The 23,040-nt window shown below is 44.2% G+C and overlaps 3 protein-coding genes across 8 annotated transcripts in view; 2 read left to right on the top strand and 1 right to left on the bottom strand.

Annotated features, from left to right (window-relative positions):
• Window positions 1–7,834, top strand: part of LOC118221533 (C-type mannose receptor 2-like) — a 38,701-nt gene extending 30,867 nt beyond the window's left edge. Inside the window, exons 22-29 of one of the 2 annotated variants that reach the window (XM_035406677.1) lie at window positions 76–184; window positions 1,437–1,672; window positions 1,858–2,023; window positions 2,143–2,280; window positions 2,387–2,500; window positions 2,877–3,053; window positions 3,846–3,869; window positions 4,245–7,834. In XM_035406677.1, coding sequence (XP_035262568.1) covers window positions 76–184; window positions 1,437–1,672; window positions 1,858–2,023; window positions 2,143–2,280; window positions 2,387–2,500; window positions 2,877–3,053; window positions 3,846–3,869; window positions 4,245–4,465 — 1,185 coding nt within the window. In that variant the 3' untranslated portion in view covers window positions 4,466–7,834. Of the gene's footprint in view, window positions 1–72; window positions 185–1,436; window positions 1,673–1,857; window positions 2,024–2,142; window positions 2,281–2,386; window positions 2,501–2,876; window positions 3,054–3,845; window positions 3,870–4,244 lie in introns of both variants that reach the window. The other variant, XM_035406676.1, reaches the window with a different exon arrangement.
• A 1,002-nt stretch (window positions 7,835–8,836) lies between these two features.
• On the bottom strand, window positions 8,837–15,969 carry becn1 (beclin 1, autophagy related). Its single transcript, XM_035404872.1, has 13 exons — window positions 15,796–15,969; window positions 15,112–15,245; window positions 14,652–14,716; window positions 14,103–14,161; window positions 12,782–12,872; window positions 12,550–12,686; window positions 11,989–12,183; window positions 11,708–11,854; window positions 11,435–11,584; window positions 11,238–11,298; window positions 10,519–10,661; window positions 9,740–9,949; window positions 8,837–9,709 (listed from the first exon to the last, which is right to left on the bottom strand). The coding sequence occupies exons 2-12, from the start codon at window positions 15,236–15,238 to the stop codon at window positions 9,781–9,783; spliced, it is 1,344 nt and encodes a 447-aa protein (XP_035260763.1). The 5' UTR covers window positions 15,239–15,245; window positions 15,796–15,969; the 3' UTR covers window positions 8,837–9,709; window positions 9,740–9,780.
• Window positions 15,970–16,054: 85 nt separating this feature from the next.
• Window positions 16,055–23,040, top strand: part of LOC118220721 (breast cancer type 1 susceptibility protein homolog) — a 31,961-nt gene continuing 24,975 nt past the window's right edge. For 2 of the 5 annotated variants that reach the window (XM_035404871.1, XM_035404870.1), the window contains exons 1-8: window positions 16,078–16,121; window positions 17,535–17,706; window positions 18,480–18,623; window positions 19,874–19,927; window positions 21,003–21,077; window positions 21,895–21,983; window positions 22,106–22,142; window positions 22,884–23,023. In XM_035404871.1, the coding sequence (XP_035260762.1) occupies window positions 18,550–18,623; window positions 19,874–19,927; window positions 21,003–21,077; window positions 21,895–21,983; window positions 22,106–22,142; window positions 22,884–23,023 (469 nt within the window). In that variant the 5' untranslated portion in view covers window positions 16,078–16,121; window positions 17,535–17,706; window positions 18,480–18,549. Of the gene's footprint in view, window positions 16,122–17,534; window positions 17,707–18,479; window positions 18,624–19,873; window positions 19,928–21,002; window positions 21,078–21,894; window positions 21,984–22,105; window positions 22,143–22,883; window positions 23,024–23,040 lie in introns of all 5 variants that reach the window. The other 3 variants (XM_035404867.1, XM_035404866.1, XM_035404868.1) reach the window with 3 other exon arrangements.

The raw sequence follows: 23,040 nt of genomic DNA, 5'->3' as shown, positions 1-23,040 counted from the left end.
GTCGCGGTTCCCCCACCCCCTCCTCTGTGGGAGAGAGAGAATGACCAGGGCCCGCGGCCTTGTCTTTCTCAGCAGGTGAACTGCGGGGTGGTGCTTCACGGGAACCCGGAGAGGAACGCGGGCATGTGGGCCGCGCGCAGGTGCGAGCTGGAGAAGCACGGCTTCGTCTGCCAGAAGAGCAAAGGTAGGCCGCAGGTCTGCAGTCACCCCCGCCACCAGCGCCAGAGATGTGCAGTATCTGACAATGATGTCACATTTATGAGTCCCTTTATTTATTGATTATTTCATAATATTTCATTCACATTTCATTAGAATATCAGAGTACAAATACTTGGCGGAAGAGGCCAAGCTGTAGCTGCCCACCAGGTGACAAATGGAACCGAACAGCTGTCCCAGTTTGCATTGCCGTGCCTTACAGCGCAGTAGGCTTGATGATAGAGGCTGTGTTAGCTGTGCGCTGTAAAGCACATTGAATCTGCCCTGTGTAATCGGTGGCTTGGTCTGTGCGCTGTAAAGCACATTGAATCTGCCCTGTGTAATCGGTGGTTTGGTCTGTGCGCTGTAAAGCACATTGAATCTGCCCTGTGTAATCGGTGGTTTGATCTGTGCGCTGTAAAGCACGTTGAATCTGCCCTGTGTAATCGGCGGTTTGGTCTGTGCGCTGTAAAGCACGTTGAATCTGCCCTGTGTAATCGGCGGTTTGGTCGGTGCGCTGTAAATCACATTGAATCTGCCCTGTGTAATCAGCGGTTTGGTCTGTGCGCTGTAAAGCACATTGAATCTGCCCTGTGTAATCGGTGGTTTGGTCTGTGCACTGTAAATCACATTGAATCTGCCCTGTGTAATCGGTGGTTTGGTCTGTGCGCTGTAAAGCACATTGAATCTGCCCTGTGTAATCGGTGGTTTGGTCTGTGCGCTGTAAAGCACATTGAATCTGCCCTGTGTAATCGGAGGTTTGGTCTGTGCGCTGTAAAAGACATTGAATCTGCCCTGTGTAATCGGCGGTTTGGTCTGTGCGCTGTAAAGCACATTGAATCTGCCCTGTGTAATCGGCGGTTTGGTCTGTGCGCTGTAAAGCACATTGAATCTGCCCTGTGTAATCGGCGGTTTGGTCTGTGCGCTGTAAAGCACATTGAATCTGCCCTGTGTAATCGGTGGTTTGGTCTGTGCGCTGTAAAGCACATTGAATCTGCCCTGTGTAATCGGCGGTTTGGTCTGTGCGCTGTAAATCACATTGAATCTGCCCTGTGTAATCGGCGGTTTGGTCTGTGCACTGTAAATCACATTGAATCTGCCCTGTGTAATCGGTGGTTTGGTCTGTGCACTGTAAATCACATTGAATCTGCCCTGTGTAATCGGTGGTTTGGTCTGTGCACTGTAAATCACATTGAATCTGCCCTGTGTAACCGGCGGTTTGATCTGTGTGCTGTCGTCAGACTCGGCGTTGCCCGCGGGGCAGGACGCCCTCCCCCCGTCCGCGCAGGACCTCCAGTTCGGCCGGGTGTCTTACCGCCTGCTGAAGAAGCGACTGGATTGGACGGGGGCGCTGCACGTGTGCAGGTCCCTCAACGCCACGCTGGCCACCGTGCAGGACCCCTTCCAGCAGGCCTACCTCACCCTGCTCATGAGCAGCCAGAGGAGTCACGCCTGGATCGGCCTCTACAGCGACAGGGTGAGCGCGGGTGCTGGAAGTGTGTGTGTGTGTGTGTGTGCATGTGTGTGCGTGTGTGTGTGTATGTGCGTGCGTGCATGCGTGCGTGCGTGTGTGTGTGAGCGTGTGAGTGTGTGCGCGTGCACGTGCGCGTGCGCGTGTGTGTGTGTGCGCGTGCGTGTGAAACCTTTTCATGTGATCTTCAGGGCCGGAGCTACTCCTGGCTGGGTATGGATCAGTTGGCCTACAGCGACTGGCGGGAGGGGGAGCCCAGCCACTCGGCGGGCTGCGGCTACATGACCCAAGAGGGCCAGTGGGCTACAGTTTCATGTGAAGAAAAAGTGAACACCGCCATCTGTCAGATCAGCTCAGGTATTGCACGCTTGTATTTACAGGGGCCTCTGTAGTAGTGTACAGTTAAGTACAGTACAGTAAGCATGTACGCGTTGTGTGTGAGTGAACCTTTGCCTGTCTCTCCCTGTCTCTTCAAGATAATCAGACGGTCATTCCTGGGGACTGCCCTCAACTCCTGGACAACATGAATTGGGTGCATTTCCGCAACGAATGTTACTCCTTCAACCTCCACAAGGTCATGCTTCACCACGAGGCCGCACACTTCTGCCGGGGAGGTGAGCACGCAGAAGTCACATGACTCAGACTTACCAGGGTATGCCATCGCAGAAAGCACCAACTTCTCTGGCATTTCCTCTCTCTCTCGCTCTCTCTCTCATTTAGCTGGTTCTGACCTTCTGTTCATCCATGATGAGACGGAGAATGGCTTTGTGTGGGAGCATATTGAGAGCTACCAGGAACAAGCCCCAGGAGCCTGGCTGGAGATGGGCTATAAAGGTAAAGAAGAAGGCTGCCAGTCTTGCTGTAATTTGGTTAATCTATTGAGACCATGCCATTAATTATGCAAATAACAGGCAGGTAATCGTAAATAGAAAGGGGAGTAGCAATTTGTGAAACTGAGTTGCTGCAATCTGATTTGTTCTGGCAAGTTAAGTTGAGTCAACTTGTACGTAAAACTATTAAATACTGTAGGCGTAACAGGCATTAATATACCGATTACAAAATAAACCATAAAATGGTCAAAAAAGCTTTGTTAATAATACTTTCTAGATTTTATTAATATTAAATGACATCTACGTCTAGCTTGGTGTTAGCGTGACAATTTAACTTCCACAAAATACAAGCAAAGTGCAGTCTCCTTTTTGCACCACAGGGGGCAGTCCGATGGGGCTCGAGGATACCCAGGTGGCGTACGCAAACTGGGAGGTGCAGGACACTAACCTGAGCGTGCTGCCAGCCAAGACATGCTTTTGGATCCAGAGCAGCACAGGCCTGTGGACAACGGACCTGTGCAACGCCACCTATGGCGTCATCTGCAGGCGGAGCCAAAGTAAGGACACAGGGCAGGCGGAGGGCCCCTCAGTATGTGGCTAACTGAGGGAGTTCATCCTGTCTGTGGCTGGTGGAATGATTGGGCTGTGGGCAGTCTGGCGGTTATGGGCAGCAGAACAGTCCAAATCTCACTGGTGCTGCGGTAATGGGGAAAGTACAGACACGCCCCCCCGTGCACATGATGTGGTGACATCATGCGGAATTGCATCATTTATTGTTGTTTGCGGTCTGGCAGATGCTTCAGCAGTTCTCGTCTTGAAAACACCGTGTTTATAACTACAGCTCTGTTATGTTCTTATCTTGTGATAGCTGTTAGCCTGTCGTTTATCCTTTTCATGTTCGTTGTAACGAGCTTTAGCTTTGCTGATCATAGAAAACCTGTTTTGTTTTTTCGTTCACATAACTTTAGGTGGTGGTATATAGTGTAAAAGTTGCAAATTCAATTCTTAACTGTGAACTGAAACCAAATACTGAAAAGGGAATTTCAAGGGATTCCAAGTTTGAGTTTTAAATTCAGATTCAATCAATTAAATTCAAAACTTTATATACAATTTCAAATTATGAAATACAAATTAAAATTCACTGAATTAAACTTTAATTGTCTGGTGGCGCAAGATTTACACCATGGTGATAACACCACCATCGTTTTTCTCGGTGATACTTAAGCACCAGTAGAACCACCACAGATTGCTTTTGTTTTAAAATGTTTTCTTTTGCCAGTTTCCTTAGAAAAAAGTCCTGTCAAACAGTAGAAATAGCTGATACTAATCTGTCATGGTTTCCATTGCAGGTGAGCCTCCGCTTCCTGTGGTTTGTAAGTATCATAGTTCTGTGTCTTCATGTGAGAACTACTTTACTTTTGTCTTTCTTTTCTTTGACACTTTAACATAGAGATTCTTGACAAGCAGTGATACCAGTAATGGCATGTCACTACAGCTGTCATTGTACAACTGTCATTGGATTAAAAAAAAGTTTGCTTCAGTCTTTAGGACCTGCCACGCTGAGTAGTTCTGAAGTTTTAGAGCTCAGTTCCCAGGTGGACTCCATTACTGATCCCTTACGTGACCTCTTTCCTCATTTATCCTCTCGCTCCGGCTCTGAATCTCCTACCTCTACCGTTCCACTCCTCCGTGGCTCTTCCCTCGCTCTCTCTCTCTCTCTCCCTCGGCGCCTCACGCCGCGGCCGCAGGGAAGCCCGAGTACCAGCCGACCGTGCTGGTGGTCGTGGTGACCGCGCTGCTCTTGGTCCTCCTGGTCGCGGGGGGGATCTACCTTTACCGCCGGCGCGCCGCGGCCGCCCAGGGGTCCTTCGAGGGGGCGCGCTACAGCCGCACCAACTCCAACCCCTCGGAGCAGATGGAGAAGAACATCCTGGTGTCCGACATGGAGATGAACGAGCAGGGCGAGTAGCGGGGGGCGGAAGGACACGCCGTGGAGAGGTACAGATACGCGGGATGGACAGACTGACTATTAGTTTTTTTTTTGTTTTTTTTTTTTGGGAAGACTGTGAGGCTGTGCAGAGCATGGCGGACGGCAGTCTTGAACGGACACCGAAACCCCTCACCCGGCCTCGTGCCCCCTGGCTGCCAACGAAACGCCCACGGACGCTCCCCCCTCCCCGCCACGCCCGATCAGATCCTACGTCCGTCGATGGGTTACGCATTGCCCTTCTTCCTTTACTTCACTGCCATTCAGCAGACATTCCCGTCCGGAGGAACTTGCAATGCAAACAAAAGTGGAAAGATCAGGTCTCAAAGTGCAGTAAATCCCTCCCTAGTGGGGGAAGTATATTCCCAAAGAGAGTCATGTGAACATACGCTATTCTGTACGTAAAGGAAAAATTCACCCCTAGACTAAACTTTTTTTTTTTTGTGAATGATAATACCAACACACAAAGTAGGATATGTGTAATATCTCTCTTGACAAGAAAAGATTTAGACAAATTACTCCTAAGGACGTAAGTGAGCAGGACAGTTTTCAAGTAAGTGTATGTGCATCGATGTTCATGCACTCACCTACATTAATCATCTTTAAGTGTATTTGGGTACTTTCATTCTGTCGGTACAGTTTTCCTGTCTTTTAAACTTTACCTTGAATGAGGGCATTTGCCGTGTGGAAGTTTCAAATAACAAATTACACCATTTTCATGCTGACCTTGCCTCAAACTCCCATAGTTCCTTGTATAGTCATTTCCTGTTATGCCTAAGATCTTGGTGAAAGAAACGCTTGAGGAGACAGGATTGTATTAGAATGCTGAATTGGAAGGCCAGTTTTGCCAAGTACAACAGGACTTCAAAAAGGTAACTTGCTAAACTATTTACAACTTGCAAAAAGGAATATAGCTATATTTGATAAGATTACTACCATAATAATTACCGCCTGAAAAAATATATGTACAACTTAATTGAGGTGAATTTTTCCTTTTAACTTCTCTTATGCAGTCCTGTTTACTTATAGAATTCCCACTCATCTTGTAGATTGCTTTAAAGCACAACTCGAGATCTTTGTTTCAGTTTTGTGCATTGCAGTAATTCTGAGACACTAAAGTCGGATATTCAGCCACATCATTCAGTCACGTCATGACCTGGGACTGAAGCAACTGTTGTGGGTTTCATACAATGAGGAAATGGAAACATCACAAATCTGGCTGCTTGTGTATCACAATACTGCCTTAAATGAATCTCCTTTATTTTGACAGTCATTAGGCAATTGTAGGCTGCTTGAAAATGTATCTGTACTGAGTGAGGGATTGTCTGTACTCAGTTTGTGTGTGCTCAGTGAGAGAGTCTGGAGTGACAGAGAGTGTTTACCCTGGGTGAGAGAATGTCTGTATTAGTACTAAGTGCGGATGTGTTTACGCTGAATGAGTGCTTTTGGACGGAATGAATGTGTTTGGAATGAGTGAATGTGTGCCTGTAATACACCTGGGTACAGCTCATTTCTGCTGAAAAACTGGATGGGACCAAGAGTCCCAGTGGAGTAGTGGGGCCCAACGCAGAATCGCAGAACCAGAGATATATAGACAGGTTCGTGTTCTGCTGTGCAGCTCGCTGGTGGCTTCGAGTTGAATTTTGGGAAGAGGTTATGGAAACCGATGAACCAGTCATGCGTCTCTTTTCATCTTTAATGTATGTTAGAGTTGCATCTCCTCTTGGGCCTTGTGATGCGGAGTGAAAGGTGTTTTTGCGTTACGTTTAATGTACACTTTTAGCTGTCCACTGTGAATACTCATGAACAACTATGGTACATTTTTACTTTCTCCCCACGGAGCGTCATTTATTGTGTTTGGCCTGTGTGTGTAGTTTTGTACAACTGGTTGACAGTGTCGTGATCTGGTACAGCTTGTCAGAGTGAAAAGCTCAGTTAAAAGGCATTTTCTGATCCTAGTGTGGTACTTAATAAGCCTGAACAAGAGCCTGCTTAGTGTATTCTCATAGTCACCTTGCTGGAAATAAGGAATATCTGAGTTGGATTTAAGCGTAGTTCTGTAAACTACAGAAGTGAATTGTAGTATGAATTCAGAGTAGTTTGTAATGTTGAAAATAACATTACAAAGAAGGAAATTACTACACTGTAATAAGTGTATTACAACATCATAAATGTCAACAGTAGTAGCTTTTTTGTGACAGGAAGGTTTTAGAGACAAGGCTGAATTGTGTTTGAGGACTTTAGTGGCAGATTGTTTGACACTATAAGCTGGGGAAACAGGAGGAATCCATTTTCGCTGCTCTTGGCAAATAGTAAAGTCAGGTTTGATGATCTTGGTTAGGAGAGACAGCCAGACGGACACAAAATAGTTAAAGCCTATAAATCATGCAAATTGTTTGCCCATTCTTATTTAGGTGTCTTCCTTGCTTATCATTGGAAAAAGGATAGGATATTTGACTGAATGCGTCATTTTCCATAAGCAGTCACAATTTATGCTGAAAATCTCTTGTGACTCATTTAGGTCATTGAGTCTGAAGTCGGTAACGCGCAAATGCCAACAACTAGATTTCATTATTTTTCTATTAAATTCCATTTTGGAAATGTATTACGGAGCTCCTGCGCTATGGGATTTTCAGAGATTTGGTGGCTTTTCGCGGTTGAGTACGACATTCGTACCGGAGCTTTCTTCGGCAGCTTGTGGAATTTTGGAGAGGGACAGTCAGCAGCGGAATGTCGGGAGAGGAGGTCACCGTCAGGTCTGTAACCAATAAGCAGGAGGAGGAGAGGCGGAACGGGGGACGGGGGATAGGGATAAAATGAGGGCAAGTTGAGGAATAACAGAAAAAGAGGAGGAAAAAAATGAAGAAGGGGAAGTGGGAGGGGAGGGGAGAGGCCAGGAGAAGTCAGCGCTGAGGACAAAAACAAGTTGTGAATCTCAGGCTTGCCCCCCGGTGGAGGCCATGTGTAGTACTCCAGAGAACAGTTTTCTCAGCTGGAATTTAGACTAGGGTTTGTGGTGGGTACGTACAGGGATGCTTTTGCACAATTCTGACTTATGGTAGGACATTAACGAGGCTGATGAGGTCAAAGCAGACTATGTGACAAAAACCATAAAATGCACTTCTTTTGTGTGATGGAAGCTTGCTTCCTCAGGTACTGTCATGCAGGAGGTAGAGGAGGGGAAGACTAGCAGCAGCTACAGGGGTCATTTGTACAGGGGTCATCTCTGTGAAGTCGATTTCAAATATGCACCTGTAATTGTGTTCTGAATAATTGTGTTATTTTAATACAAAATGAATAAAGAATGTTGTTGGCTTTATAAAAAAAAAAAAAAAGTCTCTACTTTTACTGTAAAAAAAAATACTTTTGTTCATTTTTGTTTACTGGAGCAAATATGATTTCCGTGTTCATAGAAACAATACTTAATACAATACAAAACCCCCTTGACCCCTTGCTCACATATTTAGCCTTACCTTCTACCTTAAACTGCCACTGCTGTAAGACTAACAGAAGCATTCTCTGCATTCTACAGTTAAATGTGAACATCTCCCATCTCTGTTCTACAGGAGTCGCGTAGAGGAGGAGGTGACAAAGCACATGTAGACAGTAGGGCAGAATGATTTAGAGTGTAGATATCCTTTAACCCTCGCCCAATGCATGCTGGGATAGGCTCCAGCACCCCCCCGCGACCCTGCTCAGGATAAACGGGTATAGATAATGGATGGATGGATATGGGTATCCCTTAACCCAGCATGTGCATTCTGGCCCCTCTCACGCACCGTACCAGTGCAGCTAACCCCAAACCCACTCAGCCGTTTGAGGCCTCACCCATTTTAGCTTTACACTTTGTCGCGAGATTCCTCCCGCTGAGCGAAAGACTCAGGTCCTCAAACCGACCGCAAGAAAAAAAACTCCTGCTTTCACTACAAAACTAGACAGTGCGACAGCATGCTGAATTACAATTAAACTGATTGCAATTTTTTTTTTTTTTTTCTTTTAATCTTGTTGCCTGCTTTTGACACTCCCACGTTTCTTGTTTTCTGAAGCTAAATCATTCCTCCATTACTCATTTTATGGCCCTCCGAGAGGAAGGAGGCTCACAGAGAGCGATTCAGTGACTGCATGTAGGCCTGCCCCCTGTGTAGCAGTGGAGAGAGTTTAGCATATTGCTACATTACGGAAAGATATAACGTACTCCAGAGCATGACGCGCTTAATGTGCCCCCTGCTGCACTGTCGTGCTTGGGCCATTAAGCATATCGAGTGTAGCATTGTGTTTTCCAAAGGAAAGACCGTGATATCAAAATACTGCGTGTTTACTGTGTGTTTACAAGCGAACAAAGAAAACTAGAAGTCACCTTTCACACACATTTTATTGCAATCCTGCACAGATTGTACATTTCATTTTGTATGACTAAAACTGTATGTCGTGCAACTAGTTAGCTTGTTGAAAACCCAATAAAATATATAAACACAGATGTAAAATGTGCATAAATAACTATAAGATATTATATGATGTTGTTAAATTTACACTGCTGCAAAACACAGCATTCCTTGACTAGTTGGCTTGTTCATTAGCTGGCTGAAATTGAAAAAAAAATTCCTGTGCATCAGTTCAGAATAGTTTCATTTGCAAATTTCTCCCATGCACATGAACTCAAAACCCAACCAACTTCAGCCAACTACAGACGTCTGCAAGCCAGTTAGCCCAGCTATCATTGACATAGTGAAGGAATACAGATAATTAACTTGGAAAAAAACACGCTGCTGGAAGAAGAGCTTGTTTAAACAACACAAGTCCTTTCTTCTAATAAAACAGCACCCGCTTCTCGCACAAGCTCAACTGTTGAACTTTAACGAGTCTTATTAACACGTACATAATTTACTATTTTAATTAGGGTACGATCAATACAATTTAGCTGTGTCATTATTTTAAACAGTATGTCTCAAACACAAAGGGTTTTGTGAAATTCAGATGGTGTTAACGAGTCACTGGGTGATAATAACATTAACCGGAATTAAGGGGGATATAAAATATAATATTATGCATACACAGTATCTCTAACAAGCGATCAAAAGGCTCACAAAATATCTGGATGAAATATCAGGACAGAGTGAGGCACAGGGCAGAACCCCCGAGGATGAGCAGGATGGGCCTCCATCTTGGTTTTATCCGAAGACTCTTCTCAAAGGGACGGGGGGGTATGACGGGGGGCCCTCTCAGTGGAGGGGGGAGGGGGGAGGGGGGGGGGGGGGGGGGGGGGGGCCCTCAGCAGCGACGGGGGCTTGGCAGCGCCCTCATTTGTTGTAGAACTGGGAGGAGACCCATGCCAGGCCCCACTTCAGGTTGGTGAGCATGAACTTGAGGGCCTTGGTCCACTGCTCCTCGGAGTTGAACTGGGTTTTGATGGAGTAGGACCCGCCGCTGCCGCCCGTGTCCTCGATCTTCCCCTTCTCCACGTCCATCCTGGGGAAGGGCCACGTTCAAAACCAGGTACGATTCAGGTAAGTTATCACAGTGTATGATTTTCCTTAAATACTGTCCCCTTAGCTTACCAGTTCATACAGACCTAACCATCTTGCATCTGGCTAATGGGCAAAAAGATTGTGGAAATAGCAGGGGTTGGGGTAAATTCAAGTTAAATTGAAATTAATGGGACAATTCCAATTTCATTTAGAGTACCAAGGCATTTAAAGTACATTTATTCCCAAAGATATTTAGCTATAGAAATAAATGCATGGAAGTGAGGATCCCTCAAAATGTATTTGAATTAATTGAAATTCACTCATTTAAAAAAATGGCCACAATATTCAACAAGGTTTTTCAATTAATTAATTTAAACGTTTTTTTCTGGATTTACTTAATTTAAATGAAATTTACCCCAACACTGGTGGAAACCAAATTGTGATAACCAAATTATTCCAAAAGCGATGCTATGAACGGAAAGGGGAAGTCCTTGATTAAAAATGCATTCAAACCAGAGTTGTGTAGTAACATGCCCCCCCAGCACCCAACCCCTGCCCCTCCCCACTGACCTGTAGGGCAAACAGAAGCCTGTGTCTCCTTTCTCCACCTCCTCCTTGAACTGCTGCACGCAGTCCAGGAAGGCCACCATGGCGTGGTCAAACTTATTGTCCCAGAAGAACCGCAGGCCTCCAGAGCAGTACAGGGGCAGCTCCTTCACACCCGGGGAAAAAAACAACAGAGTGAGACAGAGACGGGAAGTGATCTGCTTCAGCTGGGCCCAGTTTCAGTAGCTCCAGTGTACAGCTGGTACCCCATCGAGACACATGTCCACCACAGAACCGCTACGACATTCTGCCACTGACGTTGGAAGGGTTAGCTTTTTAGCCTTAGGCTGAAACATACCCTAAGTATGTACGCGAATGCAATTCCACGCGTCATTGCGTTTTAAAATGTGACACCTGAAATTCTTAACACAACGCAAGCGTGAGCTGTAATACCACGTGTCACAGCAAGGGGGCACTATAACAGGCAACAACTGGATGAAGCTGTCTTCAATTAGTGCCTTCTTCCACTCAGTCTTTCACAACTGTCCTGGATCGACCCTTGAGGACTCGGGTTTATTACCTCCACAGGGACAGAAGAATGCACGTCGAATATGCACAACCGTAGCGTGCGTTTGCAGTGAGTCAGCCTGGCATTGTCCTTTACGTTTGCGTACTTACGTAGGGTATGTTTGGAGCCTTAGCGTGCCGCCACCTTACAAAACCCCCATTAAACAGACCCTCACCTTGGACTTGTCAGACAGAGACTCCAGGTAGGAGTGGTTTCCGTAGGGGACCAGCCGGTACCTGCAGAGAGAAGAGAGTCATAACCAGGATGGGACACGCTTGAGCGTTTCCTAGCGTCCCTTGGTCTAAGGGACTTCACACTGCGCTAAGATGTGCCGCGCAGTCGGTAAACACCGGCAGCTCCCCCCCTCCTGACCTCTGGAAGCGCAGGCCCATCTTGTTAGCCAGCGCGTGCAGCAGGAGCACCGTCTGGCCCCAGGCGGCGTTGATCTCGTTCCACTCCACCGGCACGCTGGGCAGGCGCCCCAGGCGGAAGTTGTTTATCGTCCCGAACTGGCCGCTGTGCCTGGGACCCAGACAGGAACAGAGGGAGTCAGAAACACGCGCCAGGACGTCCTCTGGCCATTCCTCTGGAATGGCGGAAAAGGGGGGTGGGGGTGGGGGTGGGGGTAGGGTTGTGTGTGCTTACCAGATGTGGAAGGTGGCGTTGAAGACGTTGGTCTTCTTCAGCCGGTCCAGCTGGATCTGACAGTAGCGCATCTGGTTGTCCACGCTCTTCAGCTCGTCGTCCAGCTCCAGCTGCTGCCGCTTGAACTCGCTGTATTCCTTCTGGTACCTGGTGGGGAGTGGTGGAGGATGGCAGTGAAACTTAGCAGAGTTCTATACGATGGCAGCGTCCCTCTCTCCCCTCACCTGCCCTGGCCTCCACCCTCACCCCATTCGCCCTGCCCACCCCCCTCCCCCACTCACTGCAGCTCCTCGGTGTCCAGCTGCTGGGTGTGGCCGCGCCCCTGCGCCAGGTCGTTGGCCACGGCCTCCCGCTGGCCCTCGATGGCCTCCAGCTCCTGGATGAGCGACTCCTCTTCCTCCTTGAGCTGCTGCAGCTCCGCCAGCAGGGTATCCTCCTCCTCCTCCTGCAGCTGGGACAGCAGCTCCAGGCAGTTCCTGCGGACACGGACGGAGACGCGACCCGGGCCGCGTTAAGCGCCGCGCGAAAGCTCCGCCAAACCGCGTCGCCACGTCACGGGGGAAAGCCCGCCGCGCCCCAGCGACACGCATCAATTTCGGGTCGCGCAACTAATACCGCCAAACCTACTTACTCTAACAAAACCAGGCAGAAAGAAATCGTTCTGTCCGCTCTGTGTCAGCCAATTAAAATAATGAATCTCCATCCAATCTGTTAACCTCCAGGAGGAGCGCGTGCCACACACTGGGCGACATTAGGAGCTGAACTACCAGAGCTGAACTACCGGAGCTCAAAAGGAGCTTCATTGAGAAGCGATTAGGCAGCGTGCCGACAGAGCCGCTCACTTGTAGTTCATGCACTCGTTCTCCGTGATGTTGAGCTGCGTGTCCAGGTGGTCCAGGAGGGTGTCGGTGCACTCCTCGCACAGGGGGTGGTCCACGTCCGTCTGGCCCGACATGATGTCGAACAGGTCGCTCGTCACCTGGGAGGGAGGCAGGCATGTAACTACGGAAAAGAGCGCAACCGGCGGGTTTCCGGAAACGCCGAAACTCGGCCGCAAAGAGGAGGCATCCTCACCTTCAGCCGACGGCTCAGGTTCTCCATGGTGCCCCCGTCCGACGCCTCTCCGATCAGCGTGAAGCTGTTGGCGCTCTCTGTGGACATCATCCTGCGAGGCGGAGAACGAGTCGCGTTTGAAACGGACGCTGGACGCGCAGACGGCTGCAGGCAGCACAGCCGGAGGCGCCGCTGTCTTTTCAGGAGCAGCTCAGTCAGGACTTCTGCCTCTTTACACCCCATTTTATCCACAGACATTATTGCTCAGTTAGCGCCCACAGCTACCCCGCGACTTCAAAATGAACCCTCATTATCTGAGCTCCGTCCATCGAGAATACTCTGTACTCAGCAATAAGCTTAAGATAATCTTGCAGCTGTTCAGGGCAACACAAGTTTCAAATGTTGCATGTTTGAGCCACATTCAACCTACAAGCAAACATCTATAGCGTACTGCATGGCCTTTAAAATTCAGTCTAATTATTTAACTGAACATGTGCCAAGTAATTACAATAGCTACATTTGCTAGTTGGAACTATATAACGTTCTTGCTATGGCACCAAGTATTCAAAGGTCGCAATTATTTTAAGCAATACAGAAGTCCAAATTACTTAAATTTCTTGCCTCATTTTATGCACAATAAGCACGATCTGAACATGAGACCTTCATTCTACGTGGCATGAATAGCTATTACTGACATACTGTGGCTCAAGTGCACAAATAATCTCTCCAAAACCTGAAAAGCACACAACCAAGAAAAAGTTTAAATTAAAATTCTGGTACTGCTGTTGTGGCCGGAACGAAAACCAGCATACACAGGGGGTCCCCAGGACAGAGTTTGAATACCAGTGCTCCAGGTGCTTTATGGTTTGAAAGTATATGATCCACAATGGCCCCTCTCTCCAAAAGGTCATTGTTACAGTCACACACTGTGCAGTCTCCCCTGACTGGTTGAGGAGACCCATGTGACGCATGTTGGCATTGCATTACATATGCGATTAATTAAATATGCACCTCATCTTAAAACATAATTCTTAGATCTATTATTCTAAAATTACAACGTGTATTGTTGTTATTTAATATATAATGTTTCGTTTTGATTATCTCAGCGAGGACCAGTTCATTTAAAAAGGGCTTATCTTAATGGGGCCGATGCTGTGTTTCATTAATTCAGCAGCTATTATGGGCTCAGTGAATAGAATGATCTGTCCAGACAAATTTGCAATCCTTCTAGCATTGATCCATAAACAAATAAAGTCAAAGCCAGTGTGCTGAGGTACTATCTGCCTCTGCATCAGGCAGAGAAAAACAGGGGTCTAAAAATAGAAGCCAGATCCTGACTCACCGCGATGGCGGGATGTACTTTCTCGCCACGCCGTCTTGCTTGTTTTCCACAAAGGTTTCCTTGAGGAAAAGAAAAGCGTGTCAAAATACAGGCAGATAATGCCTCCCTGATGCATCTTATCAGACTCTCCTCCATGCGCTCAAAGGCTCCAGCCTGTCTGTCTGTGCTGGTACTGCTCTAGAGGCAGACAGCACTGAGCAGGGATTGTTCATTCCATTTATTATCACACTAAGTGACAACAGAATGTGAGGGGTTACATTACATTACATTACATTATAGGCATTTAGCTGACGCTCTTATCCAGAGCGACTTACAACAGTGTAACCAAACTCAGGATCAAGTCCACTTAAGTCCATTGAATAAAATGTAGATAAAAAGCCTTTACTATAGTAGCATACAGTAAGGAGAAACAAGATAGTCTGAACCAAAAAATTTTTGATAGGTACTGGTAGTGTGTGGATTTTATATGTGACAGCAGAATATCAGGGTTTGATTAGAAGAGACAAAGCATGAGGACTTTCTTTCTCCGTAGGCTGTCCCGAATGTTACCTCAGGTGCGCTCTCGCCCTCGTTGCTCTCCGTCTGTTTGCTCGGCGTCACTGTCACTAACGGAGCTGATGGCACGAGAGGAACAATCACTCAACATTGTCATTTCACGAGCCTGTTCAGTCTGCCACCGTGCTACGATGTATTTATTACGCAGTGTGATATGATATAAGAAAACCGACCTCATCCACAACATTATGATAATTTTCTACAAAGGAAGAACTGAGATATTCTACAAATGCTCCGCCAGGCAGCAAGCATTATAAATATATTTTTTAATTGCTATAGGAATAATAACTAATTTAACAATTATGGCAATAATCATTATTATTCAAATATTATAACTATGTATATATTCACGTAGATATACACGACTCGTTCCCCGTTATCCAGTTCCGACAAGGATTTTAAGTTGCACGGAATCCTGTGTTCGAGAAAGACAAGCACAGAACCGAGTCTTTACCAATGAGCTCCTGGATTGTGACGCGGTCCAGCACGTTAAAGGAGGTGTCCAGTTTGAGGGGCTGGCTGCAGCGCTGACAGACGAAGCTGACCTGCATGGTGGTGCTGGAGGACTTTGAACCTTCCATTTCCGTCCTAAATAGAATGAGAGAAAACGTATAATGCTCATAATACCAACAAAGAAAGACACTTCCATGATCAACTAAAGTAAAAGCATTCTTTGAGTTTTAATCGACCTCTTAGTGTATCTGATAAATTAGTAATACGTTTCCATGTCAAGTAGCACAAATGAACTAACGTCATGCATCTGTGACAATGTCAGGAGTATTTTACGTGCACAAGCAGTACCAGATGAAAAAACAGATCGAACCAAATTCAACCTAAACAAATATAACTTAACTAAAAAATGGCATAATTCTGGAAGGTAACATGCATTTGCTAAATAGATAATGACATAAACGACATACCACTAGTTATAAGACATAGCGTGCTAACGACTAACGACTGAAAAATTAAAAATCTGAACAGCCGCGTTAGCGTTATACCCAACTAGCTAGCTATATTGCACTGCACTGATTAACTTATTTGTATCCACCATTAAAATCGCAACACTACAAAGGAAACAATAGACAGTTAACGTCTGCTAGCATTGTAGCCGAAGTGTTTCCTTTGGGAATAATCTTACCACTCCCGAACCAAGTGTCCTCCGTATCGGGTATGGCTCTCCTGGATCCAGTGATATGACCCGTTCTCAAGCAATGAATCTTAAAATATTTTTATAAGACTTCATATTTCAAAGTTATGCAATCTGAGAGACAACAGAGACCTCGGAACTTTCCCTAAAAGAAAACTTCCGGCTTTGCCGTGTTTTTCAAGGAAATGACGACATTAAACGGAGCACGTGCAAGTTCAGGCTGGGGCTGGCTCCATTTCTTACAGTCTCTGGGTGGCTCAGCTGGACGTTGTGATGACAAGAGATCGAAGTTACGTTTTTGCGAATGAAACATGACGGTATGACCTGAATAGGACATAATATATGTTAACAAAAATCTTAAAATTAGGTAAAACCTATCGGCAATGTAGTTTTGTCTTGTCACGTGTCAGCTCACGGATAGATAACCCAAATCTATTCATACATTTTAATAAATACTGTAGAAAATAATTTACAGCCTGAAAAGGACAATACCTAGCCTATCAAAAATATTGTTTGTAGGTCTACAAAGATAGTAAAATGAGAAATGTGGATTTTTCGTACAGTTTTGAAGACTGGTTTGTTTTTCTTTCTATTTTACAAACGAGGCGGTTAATGTGCAAAACAAAAATAAGTATAGCTTTTATAGCTTTTTAAAATATTTTTTTTAAATATCTCTTGATCGGAGAAATTTGTTGTGATTTTAACAGATGTTTAATAATTGAGTTTTAATCTTGACCACAACTAGGTGAAATATATTCAGTGGACTAGTGTTCAAAACTAGAGTTGTAATTCCATTTAAACATGAAAGTATTTTCCCAAGGTTTTTTTCCCAAACAACAACAGTGCAGTTACAGTTGACTAGTTTTTGCTAAATGTATTGCAGTCAGTTGTACAGTTGTAGACTTGAGGTTCACATATGGAGTCAACCATTAAATCATGAGTGTGTTTTCTAACTTTATCCATGTGACCTATGTATATGTGTAATTCTCATATGCATGTGTGTGTGTTTGTGTGTGTGTGTTACATTATCCATGCTAGGACATTTATGCCAGTGCTGTGAAGAGCATGGGTGAACATATTGTTGATTAGGTTTTAAATAGTGTGTGACAACCACTATATTTAAAAAAAAAACCCTGAAAATATCACTTAATTTTCCGTTATATTAAAAGGGAAATGTATATTTACTCAGCAGATGACAATCTTCATCTGGGAAAAGACCAAATTATTGGTTGGGGATACATCACAGAAACATTAAAAAAAAAAAAAATTCAAAAGCACTCTGAAGCTTGCCAACTGTGAATGTTCCGGCTGTTTTGGATGTTAAGTGCAATGGATGACTCGTAGAGCTAGACATTTTAGGGTTAAAATTAGGGTCAGGGTTAGGAATATGGTAGGTGTTAGGAGTTGTGGCAAGATTAGGAGTAAGGGGAAGGGTTTGGGCAAGGGGGTTTCTTTGATTTTGGATGAATTTATTTTTTTAAACTTGTGGGACATAAAACTCATATTGCATCTTTTGTTATTTTATAGTTTGCTTAATAAATTTCAAACCTATTTTTTTGTATTTTATTGCTTGAAGTGATGATATTTGTTTTTCATTCTTCTTAATAAAAAATACGATATTTAAGTTAAATTGATATGCCTATCATTGTGTACTGGTTCTCCAAGACAGTTCAAGGGCAGAAACAGACTGCAATGTGACGCAGCAGTAAGGGGGGAACAGGGGGGAACAGGGGGGGAATGTGACATTTTTGGCAGGTGTTCTTTAAAGGATTGGATTTGGATGCTGAAGTAAGCAGGAAGCGATCCTGGATAGGCTGTCTCTTCTTCACGTGACACCCAATATGCGGGAAAACTCAAAGGAACGTAAAGCTGCTAACTTAGCGTGCGAAGATCAGAAAAAGTGTAAGTATGTGTATTTGGTCGGTCGTGGTTTATTCTTACGCGTGATGCTCACATTTTATTGTCTTACTTAGCCTCCTGACAAACGTATTTGCTAGCTTACTTAGCTAGCTGTCTTACTACTTGCAAATCCTAGCCAGTCATTCGGTTCTGTAGCTAGCTAACGGTGTTAGAGTACTGAGTTAGTTTGCTAGCAGTGTATTAGCTATAAACAACAGCCCAAATGCGGTATTGATTTGGAAAATAAACTGTTTTCTATCTAACTATAAGTCCCAATGTTGCTTTAAGCAGCATACTGATTTAAAAACCTAGCTGTGCTACCGACCATACCTTATGTTGACATAACGTTAGTTTAAACAACGTTAGTTTAAACAAAACATCTGTTTGTTGCGATTTGCTGGCCATAGCTACCTAACTTGGAACATCACCTAGTAGATAAACAGCGAATAAGGTAGCTCACTTATGAACTATATTCACTAGCTAGCTAACAACTAATTTCCTAACTAGTTAATTCGCCTTGAAAACTATGACTAAACTGACAACTAGGTGCTGGGCCTCGCTGAATTGTTAGTGATACCGTTTTGAGAGAATGCATCACAACTTTGGCTGCAACTCAGCGAGCTGAGACTTTCCATGCGAAATCAGAATGGCTGCGCGGTTAGCTAGTTGATGTGTATTCTTTGTGATTGTTTGCGGTCACGCTAATACTAGTGGTCCCACTATTATGTTAGGTATGTTTGTTTGTTTTGCTTAAATACAATTTTCTGAACTTGCAGAGGTGTCTATAGATGGTCAGTCTCGCGTGACAGCACTCCTGCTGTTTGACTGTACGCTGTGAAAGAAGATATGAAAGCGCCAAAGGCAACGGAGGTTAAACGGGGCATCTCCGTAATTCGGGATAACCTGCAGTGTCCAATATGGTAAGCGATTAGCTATTCACCATTTGTTGGAATGTTTTTAATTTGTATCTTGAATTTGTAGGCGTAAGATAAACCCATTGCTATTGAACCCCCGGATTCTGTGGCAACTTCAGTTTTGAGAGCCTGGACCTTAGCTTGAAAACATTACTTTTTCTGATACTTCAGTGGTACATTTGTGGAAATGAACGTTGCTCTCTGAAGGCTGAAACATATTTGTTATAAATGAACAGATCTGTTTATGCTAGCCAAGGCCCAACCACTTGTGGCTGGTTGTAATCCAAGTAAACGCTTTATGTTTATTCATTCTTATTTTTGACTACAGTTTGAATGCATTGGTAATCCCTTTACTGCAGCGTTTCCCAACCTTTCTCCTTCCGTGGCACACTTTATAAATTTACAGAATCTCATGGCACACCACTCTCAAAAGCATAAAAAATAAACACCCTGCAGCCCCCATCCACACATGCACGCACATAGGCCTAAATATTCTTGTGGAGTTTTAATGAAGCCATATGCATTTTAATGACATTTATTTTGGCTTTTGTGAATGGGATTTCTTAATTTAAGTTTTCTTTAGTTCATTTGAACAAGAAAAAATTTTTTTAAAGGTTTTTTCACACGGCACACCTGACCTCACCTGGCGGCACACCGGTTGGGAAACGCTGCTTTACCGTGACCATATATCCAGGTGAATTTCACTGGAAACATGGCGATGTTTAACGCAGCAACATTATTATCCAAAAAATGAGCCACAGATTTAATCAGCACCCCCACCCCTGCTAAATAAAGCCCCACTAGCCTGGCCTTTGTCTAGGCTTGAATACTTCCAGGAGCTCTGCTGAGTGTGTGCCATTTAGCTATTTCCCTCCTCATTGGTCCAATCCAGTGTGATATGAGATGCACCTTACTGCTTCTACCCCAGAGTAAGATGAATGAATTAATGTATATCTGTCACCTGTGGCAAGTTATCTTTTTCATTCTCACTTTTTTTTTCAAAGTCTTTCCAATTTTCCATTCTGTGTTGATGTTGTTCTATATTTAAATTTGCTGGGATTTTATTTTGCCTTTAATATATAAACAATGTAAACCATCCTGTAAGCATTTATATTGGTGTGTTTATTTATTTATTGGTCTGAGTTTTTTTAAATCAGTGAGATGTCCAAGGCCTGTCTCCCCCTTCGTTTTATTTGATCAAGTCATTCGCTTTCATACGGTCATATTACATGAGTTCTTTTTGTTTGTTTTTGCAGTTTGGATTTGTTGAGCATGCCTGTCTCCACCAAGTGCGACCACCAGTTCTGCAGGTCAGTCCCTGTTGTGTTCTATTTCATACAGCTTTACAGATTTAAAGAATGTGTATTTGCTTTAGGCAGTGTTCTGTGCGGTTTTACTTTTGTATGTGTATGGTTACTTCAGGAATGGGAAAGTTTAAAAAAAGAAAAAAAATTCACATCCATGCAAGTTAGCAATGGTTTTTTTAAACATCTGTACCTAGCTGCTGGACGTCTCGTTCGGCTAAGGCCCCCATGAGGTGCATGGATGAGAATTGGCCTCAGGTTGAATCTGGACCGTGTAGGGCCAACTGTGGCCGGTAGTGCCATAGTGCAATGCGTAATTGCCGATTGCCAAGGGTATGTGTGGGTTCAGTCTGTTAGGGGACCCCCTCTGATCGCCCGTGTACTGTATGTCAAAGCTGCAAATGACAGGTCTTATTCCTCCTCCTCTGGTCTGTGCAAGCTCATCTGTAGACTGCGGTTTGATAAGAAGTGCTAGTGACACAATGTGTTTGGGAGGAGGTGAGCCGCAGATGTCTATACTCCCCCAAATTGACTGTGAGGTTTGCATGATTGCAGCTCTGGTTGCAGATAATTGGATATATGTATCCCCAACAAAATGTATATTTAAAATTTATTTGAGTGAGCTCCTATGTGATTGGATAGTGTTCTCACAGTACGTTGCGTCGAGTAGTTTTCCTTTATAAATCTTTATAAACATTGTAAAATATTGTTTTTTTTTTTTGTTTAAATTTAAGTTGATTAAGGTTTTTATTTTTACAGAATTTGAATATAAAAGCTTTTGTACCACAAAATGTAGCTCCTTCTGAACATATTAAGCAGTCCTGAACATATTACTTTAGTAGTTGTGTTGACACATCCATGTTCCAAAAAGAATGTAAGTAATTGCGTGAAATATCACTTGTAATAATCAAGTAAAGTCTAATTAATTGCATTAATTCTCTGAGTAAATTTCATGCGATTATTTTATTGTGAAAAATAGCTTTCATTTGCTGAATAAGGTATATAATGTGATAGATATTAATTGAATGTCTGCCTCATTGGCTGTATTTACCTTTGTGTTTTGCATCTGTTTGTTGGTAAGAGTCTGTATGATGAAGCTTCTGGACAGGAATAAGGAGGCCAACTGTCCTGTTTGCAAAGCCAAGGTTACCAAAAGGTGAGACTTGATGTTCTGTGCTTTTCATTCATGAAGCAAACCGTTCTCCATAGAGCTTTAGCGGAGCACTCATGCTGGTTACTGCCTGAGGGAGATTTCTGGCGTCTGAGTGTGTAGATCTGTATACTAGCTATTTTTTATATTCTGTGAACTTCATGTGACAGCAATGCATTATTAGCTTCTGTTTTGCTGCTCCACGCTTTGAGTTATTAAAATGTCACTGCAAGACTGAGGTTTCTCTCTTTGCGTTTCTTTTGTGCTCATTTAGATAAGAGTGCCTTTTTGAAGGCTTTAATCTCTATCATTGTTTACTGTTCACATTAAAATTCTTCTCAATTTCAATTCAAGATCCCCGTATTGGCCCAAATAAAAGGGGAATTGGCTGTGGAATTAGTCACTGTGTATACAATTCAAACGCTATTGCCAGGGGTTGGAAGTGCTGTCCAGCATATTAATTCTGACATCTTGTTTTTTTGTTTTTCTTTTTGAAATGACCAATCCTCCTTTCGCTGTGCAAAACGTCAGTCGACCTTCACAGGTTATCTGGCACCAGTGCCGCTACCAGATTGCAAGAGCCTGTTTAGCCTAGGGGGACATTATTGAGCAGTAAGGCAAGTGATGGCTTGCTGAGTGAAACCCACCTTTCCTGGGTGGCGCAGTGGTCAATGGTGCCCAGCAGGACTTGCACTCATATTTGGCACAGGCTCACTGAATTCTGACAGGATGCAGCACTGCGGAATGAAAAAGGGCTGGATGCACAACTGGAACTCCCCAAGTGTTTGAGCCGGTCTCCTCTCCTCTCCCCCTCTATCCACAGAAGCCTGCAAGAGAGCCCTGGGTTCCAGAGGCTTGTGGAGGGATTGCTGCACATGGTCCAGGCTTACGAAGAGGACACCAGCACAGACTGTGAGTTTTCTCTGACGCGTCACTCAGGACAGTCTGTAATCCAGCTACTCTGCCGTTTCTTCTTCTTTGTGAAAGAACAATTATGCTAGCGCTTCTCTCCTCTTTTTTTGTTTTTTTTTTAGACTTCACTGGAGCATCCCAGAGGCTGGAACACCCTCGGTAAGAGTGCAGACAGTTTGCAAAAAATTATTTAATGATTCTATGCGTAAATTGCGTGTTGTAAAAAAAAATCCATATGACTGTTTCAGATGGGAAATAAATTAGAATATGAGAATGTTCAAATGTAATTATTTGTCCACATGAAAGCAGCTGTCATTCCTAAAGCTATTGCATCTTTCTTTTCATGTCCTTTTAATTACCAGCAGAATTTCCTGTAGAATTGATGTTCGCCAATCAATCTCCATTCAGCTAAATACTAATTCTCTTGTTTGTTTCTGTGTGATGTCATGGCTCAGTTAGCCTAGGGGTGTTGCCCCTTTTCAGTTCTCAACAAATTAGTGTCAGTGGAAGCAATCATTTTTTACTGATTAATTTAACCTTATTTAAGGTTGGAGAGAGGAGAAAAGTTGTAACTCAGATTCTTTTTCTTAGGGTGCTGTGCTCTTCCCCTTTATGACATGTAGTTTGACATACTTCGCAAAGCATTTATAAATAGCTGACTGCCTACGCTGTCAAATTTATGTGGGATTGATATTTCCCTTCGTTTGATTTCTAAAATCATATGCCCTTGAATGAGCCAAGATAAAGGCACAAAATATCTTAAGAAGGATTTAGTTGTATTGTTATGTAAGAAATACCATTACCCACCATTCAAATGTTGCATTTGTCTTGCATCCCAAAGGAACTGGGTCTGGCCACGCCACATTGTTCATAAAGCGTGTTATTTCTTTTGTCATCCAGGTGTCAGAAGGCAGGCCCCGGGGAAGTGCAGTGTAATAGGGGTAAAACCTTGTCTTGTGACAGTCAAGGTGTTGACTCAGCTGACAGCAGCCTATCTCGAGGCCCTAAGGAAGCAAGAAGTTCCCTCTCATCTGTGGAAGGTGAGAGATTCATTCCC

This window comes from Anguilla anguilla, chromosome 2 (assembly GCF_013347855.1).
Source record: "Anguilla anguilla isolate fAngAng1 chromosome 2, fAngAng1.pri, whole genome shotgun sequence".
NCBI lineage: Eukaryota > Metazoa > Chordata > Actinopteri > Anguilliformes > Anguillidae > Anguilla > Anguilla anguilla.
The sequence above is the reverse complement of the archived record's forward strand: the minus strand, read 5'-3'. Positions and strand labels throughout refer to the sequence as shown.